Below are 22,190 nucleotides of genomic sequence, written 5' to 3' on the forward strand. Positions count from 1 at the left end.
AGAACTAGGATGCTGGGAGTATGCACGCTACGCTGCTGTGCGGTGGGAGTAGCAGCCAGAAGTCGTACTGGGTGGAACTGGTGCACAGAAAAAAAGAAAATTGATGTTGCGGACAGGAAACAGGAGCCCAATGAACACAATTTGGACTTACAGTCCTCTTTGTTCGTATGTCTGAAAGTTCGTAAGTTGAAAGCTCGTACGTAGAAGAGCGTCTGTATATATCTTATATAACAGCCAACTGACCAAAGCCAACATCTCAAATATATTTGGTAGTATTTATTGTAAAGGTTGAATTCAATATTGTCAGTAGGCACACACACACACACACACACACAAATTGTATTGGTAAGCGAGCCTATTTCTGGAACTTGCGTGTCAGCTACGTGTGACAGACGTGTGTTATGTAAACAGATAGCTGCAAGTTCCATATTAACGTGGGAGATCTCAGGTTTCCATGTCGTGCGTCCTGTTCACACTGCTGCGTGGGTAGAACCCAGTCACTGCCACACTACTGAACTTTACAGGACACCTTACCGCAGAGCATGAGGAGCAATGCCAGGGCCGGACTGCTCATTTACACCTCGTCCCGTTATCACTGACAAAGCGTCATTCTGTAAGATAAGACACAGCAGGTCCCGTGCACAGATAGAGACCCTGACGGAGCCCCTCGCCCTCCAAAACAATCCGCACCTTGGATTCACTCTTGCACACTGGGAGGCCTTTGTAACACTCAGTGATGAACTGCAGAACTTGCGGCCTCATCCACACATAAATGTGTCTTTTCACGGAAAAATACTTTGGTGATTATTTTTCGTTATTTGCGTGATTAGAGCTCATTGAGAATCAATATACAGTGACTCCTGTAGCACTGTAATGTTTTTGGGTATATATTGATATGGTGATAAATAAGTAGAACAGTATTAGCCAGGGGTTTTTTGGTTGGGGGGAGGGGAAAGCATTTGTTCCTGATGCGATGTGTAAATTTCCTTCTTCAGATGAAGTGGTACAAATATATATGCAACTTTACTGTTTCCATGGTGACTAGTTCCTGTGTTATCTATGACCCGTACAAGTAAAGGCAGTTAAAAGATGGATGGATGGATGAATGGATGGATGGATGGATTGTGGTAAGGGAGATTGCAAGGTTAATTCATCTAATTTAAAACTAAACTTACTTTATAATATTGTGCCATTTATCCTGCTTTATAGTTTTCCTATGACTTCATAGTTTTCCTATAACTTGCAAAGAAAATCCCAGCAAATACTTCTCCAAAATTTTATTCAATAGTTTGAACAAATTATGTAATAGCTATAGTTAATTTAGTTTTACATCGATCCTCCACACACAGCAGCACCCTCCTTCAGGTCGTTACAGAAACACCTTCAGTTTCACACCGGATGAAGTATGATGAATTCCCACGGTTCCCCTCAGCATTTTCATCAGTGATTATCCTGTGGCAGGAATCTATCTGTTACCTTCACCTTTGCCAGATAATTGGCATATGGATGGTTTTATCAGGGTTGCTGCACAGACTTTAACATCAAAATTAAGACTTTTTAAGACTTTTCTATGACCTCAAAAAGAAAAAAATAATGCCATTTTCCCGACCAACAAAAAAAAACCCATAACTCTTGCCATTTTAAATGTACTTCATATATACATGAACTGTACAACGATTTTAAAAGATTCGCTTTTGTTACCACCAAGTGACACTGTGCACATTGTGAGAATGGGAGTGTGGTTTTAGACTTAAAATTTAAACTTCAGTTTTAAACTTAAAATATAAATTTAAACCCTAAAGCTCAAATAAATTGTATTCCATGTAAAACAAAAATATGTTTCTAATGCCACACTTAGCAAACTTAAACTGCTTAAACTGTGATCCATAGTAGCGCAATTCCACAAATGTCCCAGACTTAATAGTGGTCCAGTGTTTCAGATGAAGGTCTACTTGTTTTGATTTAATTGATTTGTTTAAACTTTCGTCATAGTTACAAAGCTGTCGTCATTCACCGCTGACCTCAGCTCACGTTGGATGAACGGTGCAGGTCTTATCCCTCCCACATGTGAAGGACTTCACTATGTCTGAAACTCGGAACATTAATTGAAACACTGTGTGTGTTTCACTATTGGATTTGTATGAATGATGTTGGCTCACCGTGTATAGAGACCAAAGCACTTCGGCCTTAAGCATTGCTCTATTAAACCCAGAAAAAGATGTCGAACACGACACTTCCAAAGCTGGAACTTCAGTAGTGGTGTGGACTTCCAAAGTAGCATCTAGCAGACTAGGCCCACACTGAATGTAGTTCTAGATGGGTAGTGAAGGCTTCTTGGAGGACTCATAGTGTTTGTGTTTCCCTGACGCACGATGTGTCTCAACCGCTTGAATACCCATACGACCCAATATATAGGTCTTCTTGCACTACAAGCGTTTAAAACCATGTGGGTCTGTAGAGCATTGCAGCCAACTTGCATATTTGTCATTGTCTGACCAATTCTCATTAAATTTACATTCCCCATGTTGACAACGGATAGTACTGACGTGAACTACAATGCTAACATCAGCATTGTAGGAGGAGGTCATATGATTCCATAAACATTCATGATTTTATTAAATATGAAACCATATGTGATGGGGTTTAATTTAAGACTACATGCCAGAAAAAATACTTTTTAAGACATTTTATTACCTTAAATTCGGCAATTCTAAAATAAGACTTTTTAAGGATCCTTGGGAAACCCTGTTTTATGCACATCAAAACAAATCCATCAGCCAGGTGGCATTAAGGACGACACCCTGTCATGGTAATTTTTTGCTGATAGGACACGCAGAATCTTTTGCATGCTCAGTGTTTGTGGACAGCACTCGTTTACCAGCCCAGGAGGACATGCCAGTCCATGGCCTGTCATCCTGGAGATGGAGATAGAAAGAGGACCACTGGATAGTGTCACCTGACTCCTGAGGACAGAGCAAGCCATGGGAGGGCAGGGGGGAAATTCATTTGACTGGTTCCTTTTGTTCGGGAACTGCAGATTGTCCCTGGGGTTAATATAGGAGTATCTGAGGTCCAGTCAGTACCAAGAACTGCTGCTAACAGGTGAACACTGTTCAGCCATGATGTTCTCACTGTGGTCTGTATTTGCTCCCCCCCCCCTTACTCCTCCAGGTCATTCCCCTTCCCCCAACATACCAAGTAAGCTCACCAAGTTGCCACCCTCCAGCCATCCCCCCCAGGTCATGTGATCACTCTCCCATCTCCATGCTGCTGATGGTGACCTTGTGCTGACGCCCCCACGCCCCCCCACCCCCCCCCCCCAGACACACTCAAGGGGGGCACCATCTGGTCAGCTTCCTTAGGGTTATGTGGCATTTGGGTGCCTTTGACCCCAGCGAGCCAATTAGCACACACCCCCCCCCCCCCCCACGCACTGCACTGCCCAGAGCTCCCAGCAGAGCTGGACTCACATCTTTATGTTTCACCTGTTCACAAACATCGCATCTAAAGTGACTTTTTCCTCTGGGGTTCCTGCCGTGTTCCACTGAAGTGGCTTCGCACTGACATCATCCTGTGTTTCCATATTATTCTGATGACTCAATATGACACAAAAAGTCCTAAACATCAGTATTATACTGAAAGCTTTTAGTGGGCTTTCCTGTCAAGACTTATCATGTGTGGTACGTAAAACTGCAACTTGTTAAAGTCCCAGAAGCAGGAGGGCAGCCCTGTCATCCATTATTAATGTACACCACACGTAGCATGTTGACGCCGGGCTGCGTCACAGGTGGAAAGAACCCTGCACCAATGTCACCTCAAACCGAGACGCAAACCGACTCAGGTGGAACCTTCGCCGGCAGCCCTGTACCTCCCCTGCTTACGCCCCCTGTTTCACACACACCTCAGGTCAGCTGACGGGATTCCCGGCTCACCAAACGCCACACCTGCAGGAACGGATTTCGGAGAAAAAAAAAAACACCTCTGCTTTGGCTGGTTAGTGCGGACGTGCCGCTGTGGATGTGCATGAGTGTATTTGAGCGTGCAGTTGTGCCTTCGTGGGTAACTTTGAGCGTGTGTTCCTTATTTTTTATGAGCGCTCCAGCTGCTATACTCAGGATTATGTAGTTATGTGTGTGACTGTAAATTAGTGTGTTTGCATTGTGTATGAGGGTTTGAAGGTTTCTTAGGGAGAACATGTAAGAACTTCATGTCTGCTCATCTTCCACCTCAGTCCAGCAACATGCTGTCAAAATTATTACATATTACATGCATTAGACTGAATATAGCATATAATAAAATAAATAATAAAAATAACGATAATAATAATAATAATTGTTATTATTATTATTACTGTTATTATTATTATTATTATTACTGTTATTATTATTATTATTACTGTTATTATTATTATTACTGTTATTATTATTATTATTATTATTATTATTATTAGTCTATTATTTAACCCAAAAAATCTTGGAGGATGTATACGTAACTCCGGAGTTTGGAGGCTGTTCCACAGATGCTGTAATGCATGTTTTCTTAAACTCCGTAGTAAACAGCTCTATGATTAGTGGCGTTTGTCTTTCATTAATAACGCGTCCGGTTATCTTTAATAAATAATGGTAGTAGTTTCCTGGAGTACCGGACGGTACTTCTGAGCCGCCCGCTGTTCCTTCTCTTCTATGTCCTCCCTAAAGCTTCGTCTAGCTCAGTGGGGTCTGTATGATAGTTGACCCTTGTCATTTGTTAAACAGGGTCCCAAAAAGCACCTACTCCCAAAGATTCTACCCCCGTGTGAATCCTAGCAATCATCAGCTCGGTTTAAACTCGTCTTAAAATCCCTTTAACTATCCACTCAGGGCTGCCCATAATTCGTGTTGTTTTGGCTGTCCGCTGAGCTGGTTGGTGGAGAAGGAGTGCAGATTGATATTAAAAGCAAAACACGGCGGTGGGGTACACCGGGTATCCCTTACACACAAATTTCCGTAGGCGCCATGGGCCATTTGAAACCTTCGATATCCTATTAGTGAGGCAACTGTGCTGAAAGTCGGGAGCCCCCTGTCACTTCCAGGCAGACGCTGCCCATCTTTGCGGGGCTGCTAAATTACATTGTCACACGCCTTAGTGCCCCAGCGCGGAACATTTATATTCGTAAACAAACAGGTGATAGTACTTCCTACCTTTCCACATTGCTCAAATTTTACTAACGCAATAACTACAGTTTGCAACAGTTTTCAAGCATCAATAAATTATATTTACTTCAAAGCCAGGTGTAAATAAAGTACTGTATAAAAATCGTGCCAAGAGGGCTGCTCTTAATAGAACGAAAAAACATTATTTTGTGTATACAATATTATAAACCAAAAATTCACCTAAGTAAGCAAAAATTAAAAGGACCGTAAAATACGCAAATTAATTTATCAAATATTAATTTAATTAGAGCAAAATAATTTGAAAGGATTTGAATGGATTTAATTTTTTGTTAATTGATGTGGGCCTGTAATAAAGCCTGCCATGCTCCCAAACGTGGCTGGTGGATTCTGAAAATATATTCAAAATACATTATATTTTCTTGACATATTTAGGCACATTAATTCATTGTAATTGTTCAATGAGCTGAAATAAACCTTGTTTAGAAATGAGGGAAATTTGGGAGGACGGTTCCCTCCCCTCATCACTAGTCACGCCCCCCTTAAAAATGAGATAAATTGACATTCCCAAAAGGATAGCAGAACAACTCTGTCTAAAACACAGCAAGCACATGAATACCCGTCAAGTGGCTCCATTCTTTACTTCCAACCCATATCCACATGTTCTGATTCTTTTGCCACTTTCTATTCCTCCTCGCCAAAATGTCCACTGGATCGATCAGTGATGTGGACGACTTCCACGAAGCGGAACTTTTGGATGACATTTTAAAATTGGGGTCTGGCAAGGACTCCGCGACGTCCAACGAAAGCACAGAGGAGAGCTCCAACTGCGAGAGTGGGAGCAGGCGAAAGGAGAGGGGAGCATCGGAAAAAAAGAGAAAAACGTCCTCCAGAAAAAGCGCGTTGAACGGGGTCGCGCACGAGGGCAAGCAGGTACAAAGGAACGCGGCGAACGCCCGCGAGAGAGCGAGGATGCGCGTGCTGAGCAAAGCATTCTCGAGACTGAAGACCACTTTGCCCTGGGTGCCCCCGGATACCAAACTTTCAAAACTGGACACGTTGCGCCTGGCATCCAGTTATATCGCCCACTTAAGACAAATTCTGGCCAACGACAAGTACGAGAATGGGTACATCCACCCCGTTAATCTGGTAAGAAATCGAATGTATCCTTTATATTTTATTGACTATAACTTAATTGTTTAAATAATTATTTGCATTTGAAATGCCATCTTTAAAATTAGCTTTAGGCATTTTTAATTGCGGGGTCAATTTATTTTAGCTACGGAGTAAATTTTCATTTGAATAATATTCTAAGTGTTAAGCTATTAATTTTCCATTATCTAGAATCTTACAGCCACGTTTAATGCACCCCCCAGATGCCGTGCTAACCATAATTTTAATACAAGGAAAATACTCTTTTTTTACCAAATCGACTAAAGCTGAAAATAACAATGTTATGTATCTGTATAATATGAAATTCACCAAATTAACCGGAAGAAGCCTTTTATTATCTTGCATTTTAGGAAATTCTACGTTAAATATAATCTAGCAAGTAGGAATAGCCATTTTGCAATAGAAGACGCGCACATTCCGGAGAAAGATTCCATAACAAAAAGCAAAATCTTGTTTTTACGCAGACTTTCTATCAAACTGTAAATTGGTTTCTTCTCAAGACATCAGGAATTATTATAGCTTACATGGGGACGTAGTAATATATGGAGGCAATATAGAATATAAAATTAAAAACAGAGTGTAACATCCAGAAGACACGAATGAATTATTAGATTTGTTTGGAATAGATGCAACTTCTTGACGTGGAGCCTGTGTTCTGTTTTTAAATGGCGCCTAATTGTACTACTCATCTACACTGATACACGCCTTAAAGCACAAGTAATACTATGCAAGACTTAATAGTTTTTAAACATTATCTTGTTTGAATTGGTATCTATTTCCTTTCCTTTTCCCATATAGACCTGGCCTTTTATGGTGGCTGGCAAGCCGGATAACGAGCTGAAAGAGGTGCTGAACACGACACGATTGTGTGGGACTACAGCTTCCTGAGACTTACGGACACGTTACAGTAACCGGGAACATTGTACATTTAGTACGGAGAAACACGTCTTTCCCACGAGAGACACGAGAGAGGACAATCCGAGGGACCAAACCTTTTTAATAGTTCCTCAACCTGTCTATATTTAAAGTATTCACATTAAGCCTTGCAGGTTCAAGGGTTAATATTTTCTTCTTCCTTTCTTTTTTAATCTTTTTAACATTTTAAATGCTTTATAAACTGTGTGACCTTATGTAGCCGCAAGTTTTTTTAACAGGTGACGTTGACAGTCATCTTTGTAAACAGAAGCACACGCAAAATCTATTGTCCTATTTTATACAGAAATTATGTAAATAAAATGTACGTGTATTAATAATGTCTTTCTTTGCACGTTTTATTTTAATTTGTGTAAACTTATTTCAATTCCAGGTCTTAGTATCATTCCAGTTACTAATAATAATAAGTTCGTTTTTAACTTTCATTTTTTACCTCCAAAAAAAAACTGGAAACCAAACAAAAGATAAGAATATTTATTCTCTTAATTAGAAGAGCTAAGCATGGTGTAGGCCTACTATCTTCACGCGCCCGAACTAAGATAAACAAACAATGCAAAGTGTAGGCACGGATCCATAATCTAGTAGGCCTAATTAGATATAATTTGTTAATACAATTAATATAAAATTAAAAAATCTAGTGTCACGTTCAATTCCATTGGGAAAAATACTTCTAGAAAAGGCGCGTGTTTATTATTATAATCTGCACATTCTTAGGACCAATGAACTGAATAATGGCGGGTTAATTATAGAACTGTTTTCCTAGGAATGTTTTTTAAGGTCAGATATTTTGAAAATTGTAAATCTATACAGCTCTTAATCCTGCGCCAGACTCGTTGTTTAATTCCGAAAGGTTATGACCGCAGTGTTTATACTGAGCAGACAGTTATTTATGCGGTACTCCTCAAAACCCGGGATTACAAGGGAAAGCTGAAGTCACCCTTTTCAAAAGCAGAGCGTCGTGCAGATGGCGCGAGGCGTCGCTTCATCTTGGGCCGAAACATCATCAAATGTTCGCTATGGCAAAAGCGTCGCCGATCAGTACAAGAGCGCAGTCGTCGTCGCCCCCCGCCCCCTCATACGTATATTTATTTTTATTAATTTATTAATGACACTCTGGCCATAAATTTTACCAAAGCGTAAAAGCAAATTCACTGGTTTGAATTTTCATTAATTGGCAGAAAATCGCTGAAGCGTCAATAAATAAGGTTAAGTTTATATTTTAAAGAGGTGCACTGGATTTCGTAAATAAAAACATCTTTGAATTAAAAAATGTTTATTTATGCATAGTTTTTTCTTTCTAATTTTAGAATCATGCAGATGCGAGGCTAAAACGAACGTAGGCCTTATTTCTGTTTCACTATAATTAAATGAACATGTAGAGGACTAAATTTGATCATGGTTACTCCGTTTGTCCGTTCTAAACCTCGATATTTAAAAATATATATCTAAAATCTTTATCTTTGGACAATGGGTACAGGCATTAAAGAGATCCTTTTTCCTAAAACCAATGATTGCATCATTTGAAAAGCTAGATAAAACACAATATTTCAATGACTATGCTATGACAGCTCAGGAAATGTATTTAAGTAGATATCATCCTTTAAATGCGTGGGCTGGCAGGAGAAAACTGTAGATAATCGGAAAATTTTGTAATTTTGTAATTTTTTTTTGTAACTTTGAAGAAAATACTCATCGGCAACGTAGACGTTTCCGGACATGAGAGTGAGTAGCTTACTGTAAGGAATGCTTGATATGTCAGTCTAATTGGTAAATCCTGAAAGAGAATTCATATTTAGTAAACAGAAGGGTTTGTTGCCAATTGTCACACGAAACCTAGAATTAGCTACATAACACGAATGGTCTGAAAGTAAAGCCCAGCTTTTGGATTTCTTGATAAGGTTACAAAAACGGTGAAAGTTTCCCCAGCTCGAAGCAGATCGTCAACCTTTCGACTTCCTTTTAGAAGATCCCTTCTCTATACATCAAGCGGCGATGCGCCGACGCGCTACATCATCCTGGCCAGACCACCAGCGAGAAAATAAACTTGGATGTCTTGGCCCGGGCCAGCTGCAGCTGCTTGGGCCCTGTGGAGGGGTGTGCTGGAGGAGGCGGCCATTAATGAGAGAGGGGCTGACATTCCCATGGAGCGAAGAGATGCTTAATTGTTCCGCTGGACCGCAGCCAAAACGCTTTCAGATCCCGGACTTGGGAGAACACTTATGTGGGGTTGCTCTGAGAGAGATTTAACGTTGCCAGCTTGGTGTCTTTTCATTTTTGGGCTTTGGGATACCGTGGAAAATGTAAGCGCTGGAAAGCTAGCCGGTAAAAACAAGCTATCTGCACTGTGATTTACAGTGGACAGTGTACGAAAAGGCATATGAACATAAACAGGACGTATGTTACACGTCACATAATGGCTTCTATTTATGCATAACTAAACATAAAGTAAACACGCCTTCTTTTTATCACCAGAGATGTGTGATCCGTTCCACTATCAAGTAAGTTATTTGATTAATACAGCATATAAAACACATTTAACAAATGTTTATTTAAACATGCCAATCGGATAACGCGTTCTCATATCTACAAAGACTAGCATCAAATAACGTGGTATTTGATAATTCGAAGTTGATAATTCACATTTTTTCTATTTCTGGTAATTTTCTTTTATTCTAAACCCTATGTTGTAAGTTCTCGATCAGTCATCATTAACAGATTATTCATAACATCTCCCGCTCCGTTTATGACATCATTTCGGCTGTGACGCACGTTCACGCCTCACCAGATTATCAGCGATTCCCAACCCATGGGTCGCGACCCAAATTTGGGTCGCGGCAAGTTGTGAACGGGTCGCGAGGCACAGTTGAGGATGCAAGCAATTTAAAACCAGCAAGCCCCTATGCTGATCAAAGATAAGAATTCCCAACCCGGATCTTAAAATTGCCCTATATAGCCCTAGGCCTGCAAATGCTTTGCGACGAACTAGTGAAAACTCAAGCAATCCAAGAAGCCAAACCACATATGCTTAATTTAAAATTCACTGGTACATCCTGCAATCAGATTTGTGCGATAGGCATTGATTGGCGTAAATTGCTGAGTCCACTGTATGCTTGATCATAGCATTAATGTTAAGCTATGCTTGATATAGGCTCACGACTGAGCTGGTATGGTAAATATTGGTTCGCGGTGCAAAACGGTGAAGCGCTGATTTAGATCCAGTCAACATCTTTCGCATGTCGGTGACAGTCGGGAGAAGTCTGAGAGCACAGGTACAAAACGCCATTTTACACATTTCACAATAAATGAAGACTTTACTTATCCCTCACGAGAAAGACTGCAGGCGACGCTTGCATCAAAAGTAACTATTAAAAATAAAAATGAAAAACCTAGCACGCGGGAATCTTGAAGACATACAATTAGAGTAAAAACATTAATGATAACGGTGTTGTAATCGATGGCAAACTTGCTGACAAGTGGAAATGTAGCAATTATATTTCAGTGGTACCTATGTTCTGATAAGTGTTGTTTCACCCCATTCATGTTTTATTCCTGCCGTCATAGTTCATTGCGCTGCTGTAGCTCGACAAGTAGGACGTTGGGATAACAACGCAACAGTCGTGTGTTAATCTTGTACAAAATGCATGTAAATTGTAATGCTTTTTTGGATGAATGTGTCACGTAAATGTAAAAATGCCCCTGACATAAACACCAGTGTCAGTTCCAGGTGATCGTGATCTTGTTCGATGGCCCTCATTCTGCTTCGCTCTTAAAAAGTTCCAGCGGCATGTTGTTTTGGAGTGATGACTCAGTCAGTCCATCTTTTTACAGGCTGCCCTCTTTCTCTTTTGCTTTCAAATTTTCTAACCATCGTGGCCTTCTCCAGTGCACTGACAGACACTAACATTTGTTGCTATTGCCTCTAAGTCGTGACATTTGTATTACGTATTCATTTTCCACTATAAATGTTGTGACATCAGCATGTCAGAAGGTTGTCGATGTTTCTTCCACCAGTCAGTCGTCCTCCAGTTCAGCTTCTCTCATTGTATGTTCTGTCTCCAAGTTGAATAGGTATGGTAATAGTATACAGTATTCTCAAACTCCTTTACCAGTCAGGAACCAGTCAATTTCTCCGTATTCCAGTTTCCAGTGTAGAGATTCTTCATATGAACGGAGGTGCTAAGATCCTGCTTTCTTATTATGTACAATCTATTCATTACTATATTCTGTGTGTCTGCACTCCTATCATGTCATGTGCACTATGTGTTAATCTGCACTTTACCCATGAGGTGGAGTGGTGGCTCTCGGGCTAAGGATCTGTGCCAACAACTGGAAAGGTTGCTGGTTCGAATCCCATGAATGCCTGGAGTGATTCTACTCTGTTGGGCCCTTGAGCAAGACCCTTAACCTGTAATTGCTTCGTCCTGGGTATGACGTTAATCTACATCCAGCCCTATAAGCAGGTCCTCCAACTTACAGGGAATAATTTAGGGGTTGGGTGCAGCATTGCACTCCAGCCACCAGAAAAAACTCACACTGGTCCATTCAGAATAGTGTGGTGCAGAGGTGTCACATGACTGCATGCAGGTTCTCATGCCTGAGGTGTTTGTTGTGTGCAACACGCTGTACTCAGTGCAAACTCCTTACCTCTCCTCTTACCCAAGTAATGGTGTACATACAGTACCCCCCCCCCCCCATGTGTCTCATGTTGCACCCCAGTCCGGAGTTAACGATGTCTCGTTCCACTGTATACTTGTGTATGTCCAGTACGAAAATGAAGTCCCACTAAATCTGACTTGAGATACTGGCTCGATCATTTTCCTAGAAACATTCCAAAGTGTTACATGGTCAACACATCTTTGTTGTAATAAAGAAAGCAGACGAGACCCACATCATCATTATTATTATTATTATTATTATGTTTTTTGTTCCTCTCCTGAACTGGTTCTGTAAATCTGGCAGCAGCTGTCTCTCTATGTAGGGCCCTAGTCCGTGTTGAATTATCTTACATTAACGTACTGATGTGATATAGGGAAAACTGTACACGAATTACACCTGCCACGCTCAGTCTTGTGAGTGTGCATACTTCTTAAGAACACAGATATCACTCTTTGGTTGTGTGTCAGGCTCAGGAGTAAGTGAGGAAACTATGTCTGTGATCGGAAGGATTTATAAATATTTTATCGTCGTATTTCACTTCATTAAATAATTTAATTTATTTGGTCTTTAGGTCATCAGCTTAGCTGTAGCAATCAGTTTGCTACATAAGGAAGCAAATTTAATGCAAATAATGACCACGACGAACTAAAAAATCTAACATGCATTTAATGTTTGAATAAATATAAGACAACAACATTATATGATATCTACTGTATACAGTACAGTTTCTCTGCCCTCTCTTTTTTCCCCTTTCACCTGGAAGAACCTGGTGACCTTCAATGAAATTACAGGTCTCCATGTCGACGGATGTAATTAACACATCTTCCGGCAGGAATACACCTGTCACCACGCACCTACGCCCTCTAGTGGATAATGATAGATCATCATTTATAAAAGAGATAATCCGCGCAAAGTGAAACACGAACCACGCCGTGCTTCTAAAACCAGGCGGCATGTGTGTCAATCAGCCCCAATTCCGACATGGACCGATTAGACAATTAAAGATATTTACCATACTTCGAAACATGAAATGGCTGAGTTGTGTATCTCTAAAAGTATCTCCGAATAACATAGATTAATTTCTCTGTGGTCTAGGGACATAGTTAGGCACTGTTAATTAATTACTTGATTACAGTTTTTATTAGCATACCAAATAAAAGAAGGCCCACGATCACTCTAATTAGACTAGGAAAAGTTTTACATGTGAAACAGTTCACGTCAAATAAAGGCTTTTTCGTAATGCACATGCGATCTTCTAATATTACAGTTCGGTTAAAGTGACTTGACTATTTTAACAGTACTTCATGTACCGGCCTACTTTCTGTTTTTTTGTTTGGAATTTAATACGACGGGGGTTTTATATATAGAAGTTTAAAATTCCCACAGAAAATAATAATGTCGAAGACAGCCTATAACATTTGCAACCACAAGAGGGAGCAAACTGACCGCTTGTTAGAAACGGTAGCAGAATTATTTCTGACGTGATACAAATCGCAAAACACCGATATTTTTAAAATCAATTGGATTCAAGCAACAACAAAAGGCAGACGAATAGAATTGTGTCAGTGTTCGTGGCTCATGTTTATCAATAATTCAGCACCGGATTACATGTTATAGTTCATAGGTATATGTGAGGAGGATGTGCTTTTCTGTTACCACTTACCTCGCTTCATGCTGTCATCGTGTTATTTGGCCACTGTGTTTGCTACTTCGGTTATTAGCCCAGTAGTTATCGATCTTCTCCCTGGAGAACCCCCTACCAGAATGTTTTCATTCCAACCCATGCTGCCTTCAACCTGCCACATAAACGTCTGATTAAAGTGGGGGTGGAATGAAAACAGTCTGGGAGTGGGGGGGGGGCACCAGGAACAGGATTGACAATCACTGTATTAATCACAGTTTCCTTGAGGTGTGTGGTACAAGGGGGGCAGGAGAGCTGGGGCTTGGGGCAGCAGTGGTACAAGCAGTACTGAGATGAAAATAGCCCCCCTCCCTTCCCCCACAAAGGGCTAAAGGGAGCATGCCACCAGGGCACAGGTGGTTTCATCACAGCTGGTAGTGCTCCGCACTGCACTCGGCTTGGGAGGATGCCAGGAGTTTCTGGGGGCTGCCTGTTGCCTGTGCCCATGCTGCTGCCCCCCCCCATTTGGACCAGCTGCTGCAGCTGCACCTGCTCAGAGGTATGCAGACCCAGCCTGCAGCCTCATGGCTATTTCCCTGCAGAATCAGTCATTATCCCCTTTAATCACTAACTGGGCATCTTTTACAGCACTTCATATTTAGTGAACATACGTTTTTATTGGGGGGAGTCCCAAATTTAACACTATTGTTGTCCTTGCAGATGGAAGCAGCCGCAGTGCATATATATATGTAAAAATTATGGGTAGCATGAAGAACCCTTAGACTGACGATGAGGTTTTGGACAAGTACAAAACTGTCTGAATACAGCCTGATGCATCTGCTTGGGCAGTCAGACACTTGCCTGTGTGCCTGTGGCGCAGTACAATGTATGAACAGCAGGGGGCAATATACCTCCAACAACACTTGGAGCGCCCAGTTTAGGGCAGTTTCTGGGAAGAGAGTATCAGAGACATGTGTCAGCAGGTGTGAGGGAGCCCGCAGATCCTCAGAGTTTAATTTGAGTGTTTCGCAGGTACTACACTAAAATACCTTGCAGTTGTGTTCAGGTGCTTACAGTAAGACTTTCTGTCTTGTAAAATGAGAGCAGGTCAAATGTTCCTTGTTTTTTATGAGGTTGTAAAAGTAAGTACATTGGAAACAAGTGGCTTTGATGTGCAGCTGCAAAATAGAATCCATCTTAGCAGCTCATTGTATTAAACCACATCCTCCCTTCGCACTTTAAGCTGCCTTATAGTGCAAAGCTGATCCTACTCATGCATAAAAGAGAAAAGTCATGCCGAAGGTGAATTTATATGTTTTAATACGTCTGAGAGTATTAAGAACAGCACTCGTAAACAATGCATTAACTCATAAAAGCTTTTTAGTTTGCGATTAAATATAGAAAATAATTCCCAGCTACGTATTATACGTATTTATAAATGTACGTGTAACATTTCGTGTAGCATGTCGCGTTTTATATTTTTGTTTACTAAATAATGTCCTCTTTTTAATTATAAAAAATACGTACCTCATGGGTAAAATTAGGAGCCGCTCATTTTATATTAAATTACGGAAAACACATATGTCAGTTGACCAAGCAGGAAAACTGTAGTATCCCAGAGGATTTGGGTATCCGTAGCTTCACTATCACTGTTTCACACAGAGTCCCTGCTCGAGTTGAAGGCGTAAATATATTGTAGCAATTATAGGGCATTACTGGTTGTTACTGCCAATTAATTGCATGTGTAACAGTTTACGCTAGTTTAGAGTCTTGCCTCATTTGTGTATTTAGCTATCCAACAGCTGGATGCTGCTTCTCGGCGTTTGTCGCTGTTCCTGTGTGGCACATTGTTTAAACTGTGCTGGTTTGTAGTACAAATATGTAAATATAGCTGTCAGGGATTATGGGAGATCATCGTGCTTCTCATGGAAGAAAGCGTGGGGCTTTGATAATTAGGTATTTTATGGGGGTTTGCTTGGTTGCTAGGACCCAGGAGTGCAATGCGTTTCCGACAGTAGATTTGTGATTTGTTTATTAATTGCTGCCATTGTTAAACGATAACTGTGAAATGTTAGGTAAGTTAACGTATTTTTAATAAATACAGAATTTAGAGATACTCTCTGTTTAATGGACATACTCTGCGTGTGTGGTCAGTTTTCTTTTGCAATTAAATTTGAGTTCTGAAAAGATTTTATTCGATTCGTCCAGCAGGAAATGTATAATAGAGTGAGCTGTGATTGATTAAAGCTGCTCATTAAGTATTAGCGCAGTATTATAAATGACTTGTTTTAAGAGCTGGAATGTTTGGAGACCGTTGTAATTTCACGTTCAAGTGACTAAATGTTTCGGCTGATCACACAAACGTAAATGTTTGTGGAGGGAGAAACGAGGGTGATGCTGTTTGCCCAGGTGGATGTAATTAACCGAGGGGATGCGGAAGGACTGCAAAGTGCCCTCAAAATCCAACAGAATGAGACTATCCGGGTCTGTTTGGGTTCGGAAGATATGAATTAGGATCACTCTCGTTTCGCTTTTGATGACACTCAGCATTCCCTCGCTTCTCCAGATTTCTTGTTTCTCTTTACTTTGCATTTGCTGTTTATTGCCCACACATATAGTATACTCAGTCCTATCTGTATAAAAATGACATGAACGGCCGTTTAAATCATTGCAACAGAAAAAAAGTATATACTATTCTGTTTGAACGTAGTATATTCGATTCAGATACCCGTATGTGAATGGTTTATATTTTATTTCTTTTTCTTACTGCATGAATCCTATCGGTGCAGTACCTTTTATTCTTGAAACGGCGCTGCAACGTTCACCGAAATCCCATGGAAAAGGATTCCCCACCTGCCGCAATCATCTTCCAGAATCACAACGTACTGAAATTGCTCACAAATGACAGTGTTTATTTTATTACAATTAGGCTCCATTTTTTCCGTGCCGTTTGACGCGAGCGTTGCAAAAATCCAATAATGGACAGGGGCTTCGCCGCAAAGTGTGATGTCCCCCCTTGAATGATAATGGCTAGAAAAACATGATTCAACAGTTAAGTATACATTCATTTAACAATGTGTCGTTTCTATTTGCACTTAAAAATGAGCGACTCCCGCCTGCGAACACATGGACTCAATTAGGCAGAGGAATTTTTCATGTAAGGTCTGAAATAATGAAAAGACTCTAGGACCCCAATAGCCATGGGTTCGTCTCATTGCAGGGTGTGTTTTCGCATAACGGGGACATCAGCACATAATTTATAACATATTTGAATCATACCCAATATATTCTATTATTGATATTCAATTGTAGTTATTAATGAAAGTCAGTGTTTGATGATTTTGTTCTCCGATTTTTTTTTTAAAGCTAAATTGACAGATGGAATAGAGTTGTTTCTGCACGGGATGACGAACATGCGAGAGATAATAGGAGGAGCGCCGTACTCAGAGACGCCAAACAGGCAGAGACCAACACCGAAACTACCAGGAGATATTACCGGATAATCAGCGGAAACAGAAACTTGTGTCAAGTAAGCATAATACGATGAACTATAAATTCCCGCACAGGGTGTCCCCTGCTTTACGTCCTGTTCTTCTTGACATTGGCGCCAGTCTCAGCACAACTCTGTACTCGATAATCAGCTATGGAAGAGTGGTGGAATTGTCCAAGGAATTGTCCCACATGACCGCAGCACCGAATTGGAAAAACATAGTACATTTAAAATTAATGTAAAAAATTTGTTTTAAATAAATGGGTTACATATTAAATTAGCTGTTCGTTTTTTAATTGGAGTGTCCGCTTTATTTGTCTGGTTATCTTTACAGGAAAGAACTGGGAGGCTGGTTGTTTTCCTTTAACTGGGAAGTTTTGACCTTCCCATTATAGAATCATGATTTTTTCCAGAACTATGATTTTAAAGTGACTTAATCCAGATAATCCCAAATGCATGTAATAACTTTATTTATTATGCAAATTAATATTAAAACTGGAAGCTCACTCAGTCAAAGAAACCTAACTCATTAAAATTAAACGTGTTATGTCAGTGGCTTGTGTCCCATTCAAACGGCGACAGATGGCACATGGAGGAAGGGGAGGAAGATGAGGTTGGGGAAAAGGGAAGACGTTTCAAAGAGCCCCCCCCCCCCCCCACCACCTGCTGGATAGGTGCCATGCACCCAAACCCTGCCCCAGGTGGGATTTGTCCACCCTTCCAGTTCACAGTTCTTGATTCACGCTGACAACTGATCTTCTTTCTGTGAAAAATAAATGAGTTTAATAACTGTGAGAACTGTCATTACTTAATATCCTCACTGTGATTAAAACAGGTGACATGCTGGTCGGGTATCTATAAAGGAGGAACGACGTCCACATGAAGCGACTGGTAGGTTTTGCCGGGAGAGATTTTCTGTAAGAGTTATGCAAATGTACATGAATAAAATGTTGTAAAAGAACTTGAAGCAGACTGACATACAACGAATATGTGTGCCGCATAAAAAGGTATCAAATAGAGAGTGACACGGGCAGGACCACGGCGATGATCCCGGCCTAGAGCCCTCCTGGAACACATGGTTCACGGGGCGGTCCGAAGGCTCTCTCTGGAGAGACCGCCAGTCGGCTGTCCGACCACGTGACCCAGGTGCCCTTCCGGATTGCTTTTCACCCAACACCACAGAAACGGCTCCAGCGACTATCAATATTTAATCAGGCCGCCCTAAGACGGCACAAAGGATTTTATTTTTGCCCGGCATGAGCGGAGTCAGGTTGCTGTCAGCAGGGTCCTTCCAGAGAGGTGGGCGGAGCTGCTCCACCCAGCTGCCCGTCACCGGGGACCGTCCGGTGACACAGCTGCCTATGGATGTGTACCCTGCGAAATTCCGGTAATCCGCCACTCGCGCACTTCTCACATTAACCTCAGCGCTGACAGGGGGAACAGACGTGCAAGGACCTCATTAATTCTGGATTAGTTGGAATTCATTGTCTCCTCACCACCAATAAATACAGCATTAACGACCGTTTCAATTTGCTGGTGAACTCCTTTGCATCAGCTAACTCTACGTAATTCTCCCATCCATCCAATCTCATTATGTCCTGTTATGGATGAGGCGCTCTACAGCAATATTAAAAGAAAAGGTATTAAATAACCAATTTACAGCCTTTCCACTTTTTCACTCAATCTAATTGCAAAACCAAAGAGAGATTGTTCATGGTTCAGATAGTGGTTTAATTGAATTCACTTCTTCTTGAATTGCTTGAAGATGCAAGGTGGTCTTGTTTGAGAAGGCAATGACTCAAATTCCATTTCTGACACTTAGGAAGTTTCATAATTTATTGCGACGTCCCTGACTGGAGCTCAGCTCACCGTCACCTGGGATAAATACGTTAAATGCTGTGGTCCAGTGATGCTGGCTGGAGACCAGATGGACCTTCTGATTCTCCCCCAATAGTTTTTTTACACGTAATTATTATGTTTGTATCAAAATGGCAAAGGAAGACATGCTGATGCGAGAAAGACCCGCAGTCTGAAAGCAGCGATGTGTGTGAAACATTGGGTGTGTGCGCATAGCAAGAGTGTGTGATTCTGGGGTTAGGTTGGGGGTTGTATTGCGTGAAACACCGAAATTTACAGCCTCCAATCAACTTCAGAGGCTCTTTACTGGGAACATGGAGAAAAACCAGAGCTCCCACTGAAACCAGAGCGCACAGAAAGCTGCACACACCCAGCACAAGCATGCAAACGCACACACACTAATGCGCCATCAACTTGCAAACATGCACACACTAATGCACCATCAGCATGCAGACATGCACACAAACAGACGCACCACACATGCATGGAGCTGCACGCACGCTAACCACATTCAAGCGAATGCAAACACAAATGCACATGAATGACACTCACAAACTTGACCGCAAACATGTGCACTTGCACAGGAGCCTGATGCAGGAGCTGGAGGGAGGCTGGACACACCATGAATTCCAGTACCACGGGAGGTCTCCTTCCCATAATGCAACAGGCTTGTGGAAAGAGCCAGGGGCACCAGTCAGCAGCTGGGCTGCAGGATCCCCTTTGGCAGAGGAACCTTGCTGCATGGCAGACATGGAGAGCCACCATAGTTCCATAGAAGCATTTATTTACTTTAGCAGACCCTTTTATTTATAGCGACATACATTTTTTATTTATTTTTTAAAAAGCAAGGTCAAACAATCACGATGACATTACTCTGCCAAGCTTGAGATTATTTGATCCAGTAACCATCTGATCATAAGCAGTGTCTTAACCCACTGCAATCAGACGCCCCCCCCAGCCCTCAATGCGGCACCATGCGCAGCTAAAGATCTAAGACAACTATCCCTTACCACGTGTAGCTTAGCTTTCACTGAATGTGCCATGCTGTCCATGTAATTCCATTTATTCATGTTATCAATAAATATTTTAATAGCACTTATGTTATTTAATGCGTAATTAGCGGCTTCTCATCGGCACGTGATTGTGAGCTGCTTGTGGCATACTTTCCCTGGGCAGTCTGAGGCACAGCTTAACGGTTATCCTCCCCAGGGAGTCCAGATCAGAGCTTAAACTGTTTCGTTGGTATCACAATGGGCCACCAGTCCATCTGTAACTCCCAGCTAAGCGGTTAGACATTGAATAGCCTCTAAAAAAGCCATGTTGCCTCTTTCATTTACAAAGTTGACTTCTAGAGCTTATTTCTATCCATGCGCCTCTCAGCAGCTTAACCTGAACAGGGTCGCAGATATCTGGGTCCTATCCCAGACAACACAGGGCTCAAGGCAGGGGGACGTCCTGGAAAGATTGCCAGCCTATCACAGGAGACCTAATTTTATTCTAAATAAAGCCTGGGTTTGTATATTTATGACTGGATACTTACACAATTAAACCACATAGTACCCCTTTTGAATAAACCCGTTACTTTGTAGGACCGATGGAAAAAAGAGATAAAATACTTCCCAACTCCCCAATAAAAACCACAATTCTGTCCTGTCAACAGCCCACAGATTCCCCTCCAGTAGATTAGGGTGGTCTGCGATGTAGGGCATGATCCCTTTAAATCTGAAACAAATTGCAGTGGTTCTAATCCCTGGCCAGGTATGGGGAGCCTGCCGGAACGCTCACCTCAGAGCCATCCGCATGTCAGCACGTTTTATTAGCTGTTTGCAGCAAAGCATGTTGGGTCTTTGCCAGGCGCGATGTACTAATAAACGTGCAGATGAACACGGATAAGCACCGCCGGACTAGTGAGTCACGGAATGGGACTGTGCAAAGCAACTTAATCGTTTATTAATTTTACGGTGTTTAAGCCAGTGCATTTACCCGAAGAAACTTCCAGAGCTTCTTTATTGCAATACCAAATTCTTCAACATAGCCTACGTACAATAGCAGTTCTCATACTAAGATCTATAATTGCAAATGCAGATACTTAACCACTAACCGCTGGGCGATGTGTGCGGGTCCTCGTTAATATCTGTATTTTTCGGAAGTGGAAAGGGGATGCAAATTAAAATAGTGTTTTGGATGGCCTGTGGTATCGTAGTTCCTTTACGACATTTTGATTTACATCTCTCTCGATGTTGCCTAATCCCACAATAGCGCGCGCTAATTGCATTTTCATTTATTTTAAAACTGGCAGGCAGCAAAGACAGTTTTACAACTCATCGTATGCAGACTTGCTAAAAGTTGGTTAATGCCGGTGGTTTCTGTGTATTTCAGCAATCCCGACTTTAATATATTATCAGAGGCGCACAATTCCCGTGGCAAAGTGAATAGAACGTGTCATATGTCTGGTGTAATCTGTAAGCATATTCCTCTGCCTGGGATCGACCCAAAACTAACATGGCGTAAAACAACGAATAGATGAAAATGACATTAGAGCTCATTAACTGAAAGTTGTATTATTATGTAAATGTGACTTTGATTGTGTTTGTATAACGCGCTTAATTGTTTCGTTTTTTCTTTGATCTAGGAGGGATGCTAGTAAAATGGGGTTTCTTCTTCTTTATTTCCAGACTGTCTTCTGGGGGTGGGGAATTGTAGCATAAAGCCGGCTTTGTTCCTGACCGACTCCAGGTGTTTATCACTCAGACACGTTAATGGCTCCGACTAAAAAGAAAAGAAAAAAAAACGATCTGAAAACTTCAGCAAAACTAAGGAAGCCAGCGTACCGAAAATATTCCCAGTTTTCTAAACCACAAAACGTGCGAGCTCTCTCCAACTGAAGAAAATAAATTATTTTCCCCTTTGCTTTCTGTTGACACTCGTTTCTCGACATATTTCAAATTAAAATAGGCCTACATATTAGCAAAGTACTGTCGATTATGTTTTTTGCTGGGACGTGGTACAATTTAAACGTTATGTTTAATATCTCCGTACTCAAAGAAGAACTAATGAAACCGCACTCGCAGGGCAATTTAGTGAGTCGGGGATCTGAGGTTAATTGGAGGGGTGTATTTGTGTTTGCTTAACGGGGAGATGTTTGCTTAAGCGTGGCCGGGGCGTGTGGCTGTGTGCGCAACTCGCACGGCCGGTGACACACTGCTCGCCATTGAATACCACCGCCAAGGACGGATGGCTGGATGGATAGAGAGATGGATGTATGGAGGACTTACCTCTACATCCAAGTTGGAATCGCGCTCTGCAATCC

The 22,190-nt window shown here is 41.5% G+C and overlaps 1 protein-coding gene and 1 long non-coding RNA gene across 3 annotated transcripts; both read left to right on the plus strand.

Moving 5' to 3' along the window:
* Positions 1-5,737: 5,737 nt before the first annotated feature.
* tcf21 (transcription factor 21) lies at positions 5,738-7,580 on the plus strand. The gene is made up of 2 exons (XM_048985638.1): positions 5,738-6,299; positions 7,122-7,580. Exons 1-2 carry the CDS (start codon positions 5,853-5,855, stop codon positions 7,209-7,211), a joined length of 537 nt encoding a protein of 178 aa, XP_048841595.1. The 5' UTR covers positions 5,738-5,852; the 3' UTR covers positions 7,212-7,580.
* A 7,555-nt stretch (positions 7,581-15,135) lies between these two features.
* LOC125714820 (uncharacterized) lies at positions 15,136-17,677 on the plus strand. 2 transcript variants are annotated; one of them, XR_007383857.1, is made up of 3 exons: positions 15,136-15,608; positions 16,900-17,062; positions 17,606-17,677. It is a non-coding gene; the product is annotated as an uncharacterized LOC125714820 (long non-coding RNA). The 2 variants fall into 2 exon arrangements; XR_007383856.1 differs by having other exon boundaries at positions 17,577-17,671.
* Positions 17,678-22,190: the final 4,513 nt, after the last annotated feature.

The sequence above is a fragment of the Brienomyrus brachyistius genome, chromosome 19 (genome assembly GCF_023856365.1).
Source record: "Brienomyrus brachyistius isolate T26 chromosome 19, BBRACH_0.4, whole genome shotgun sequence".
Taxonomy (NCBI): Eukaryota; Metazoa; Chordata; class Actinopteri; order Osteoglossiformes; family Mormyridae; genus Brienomyrus; species Brienomyrus brachyistius.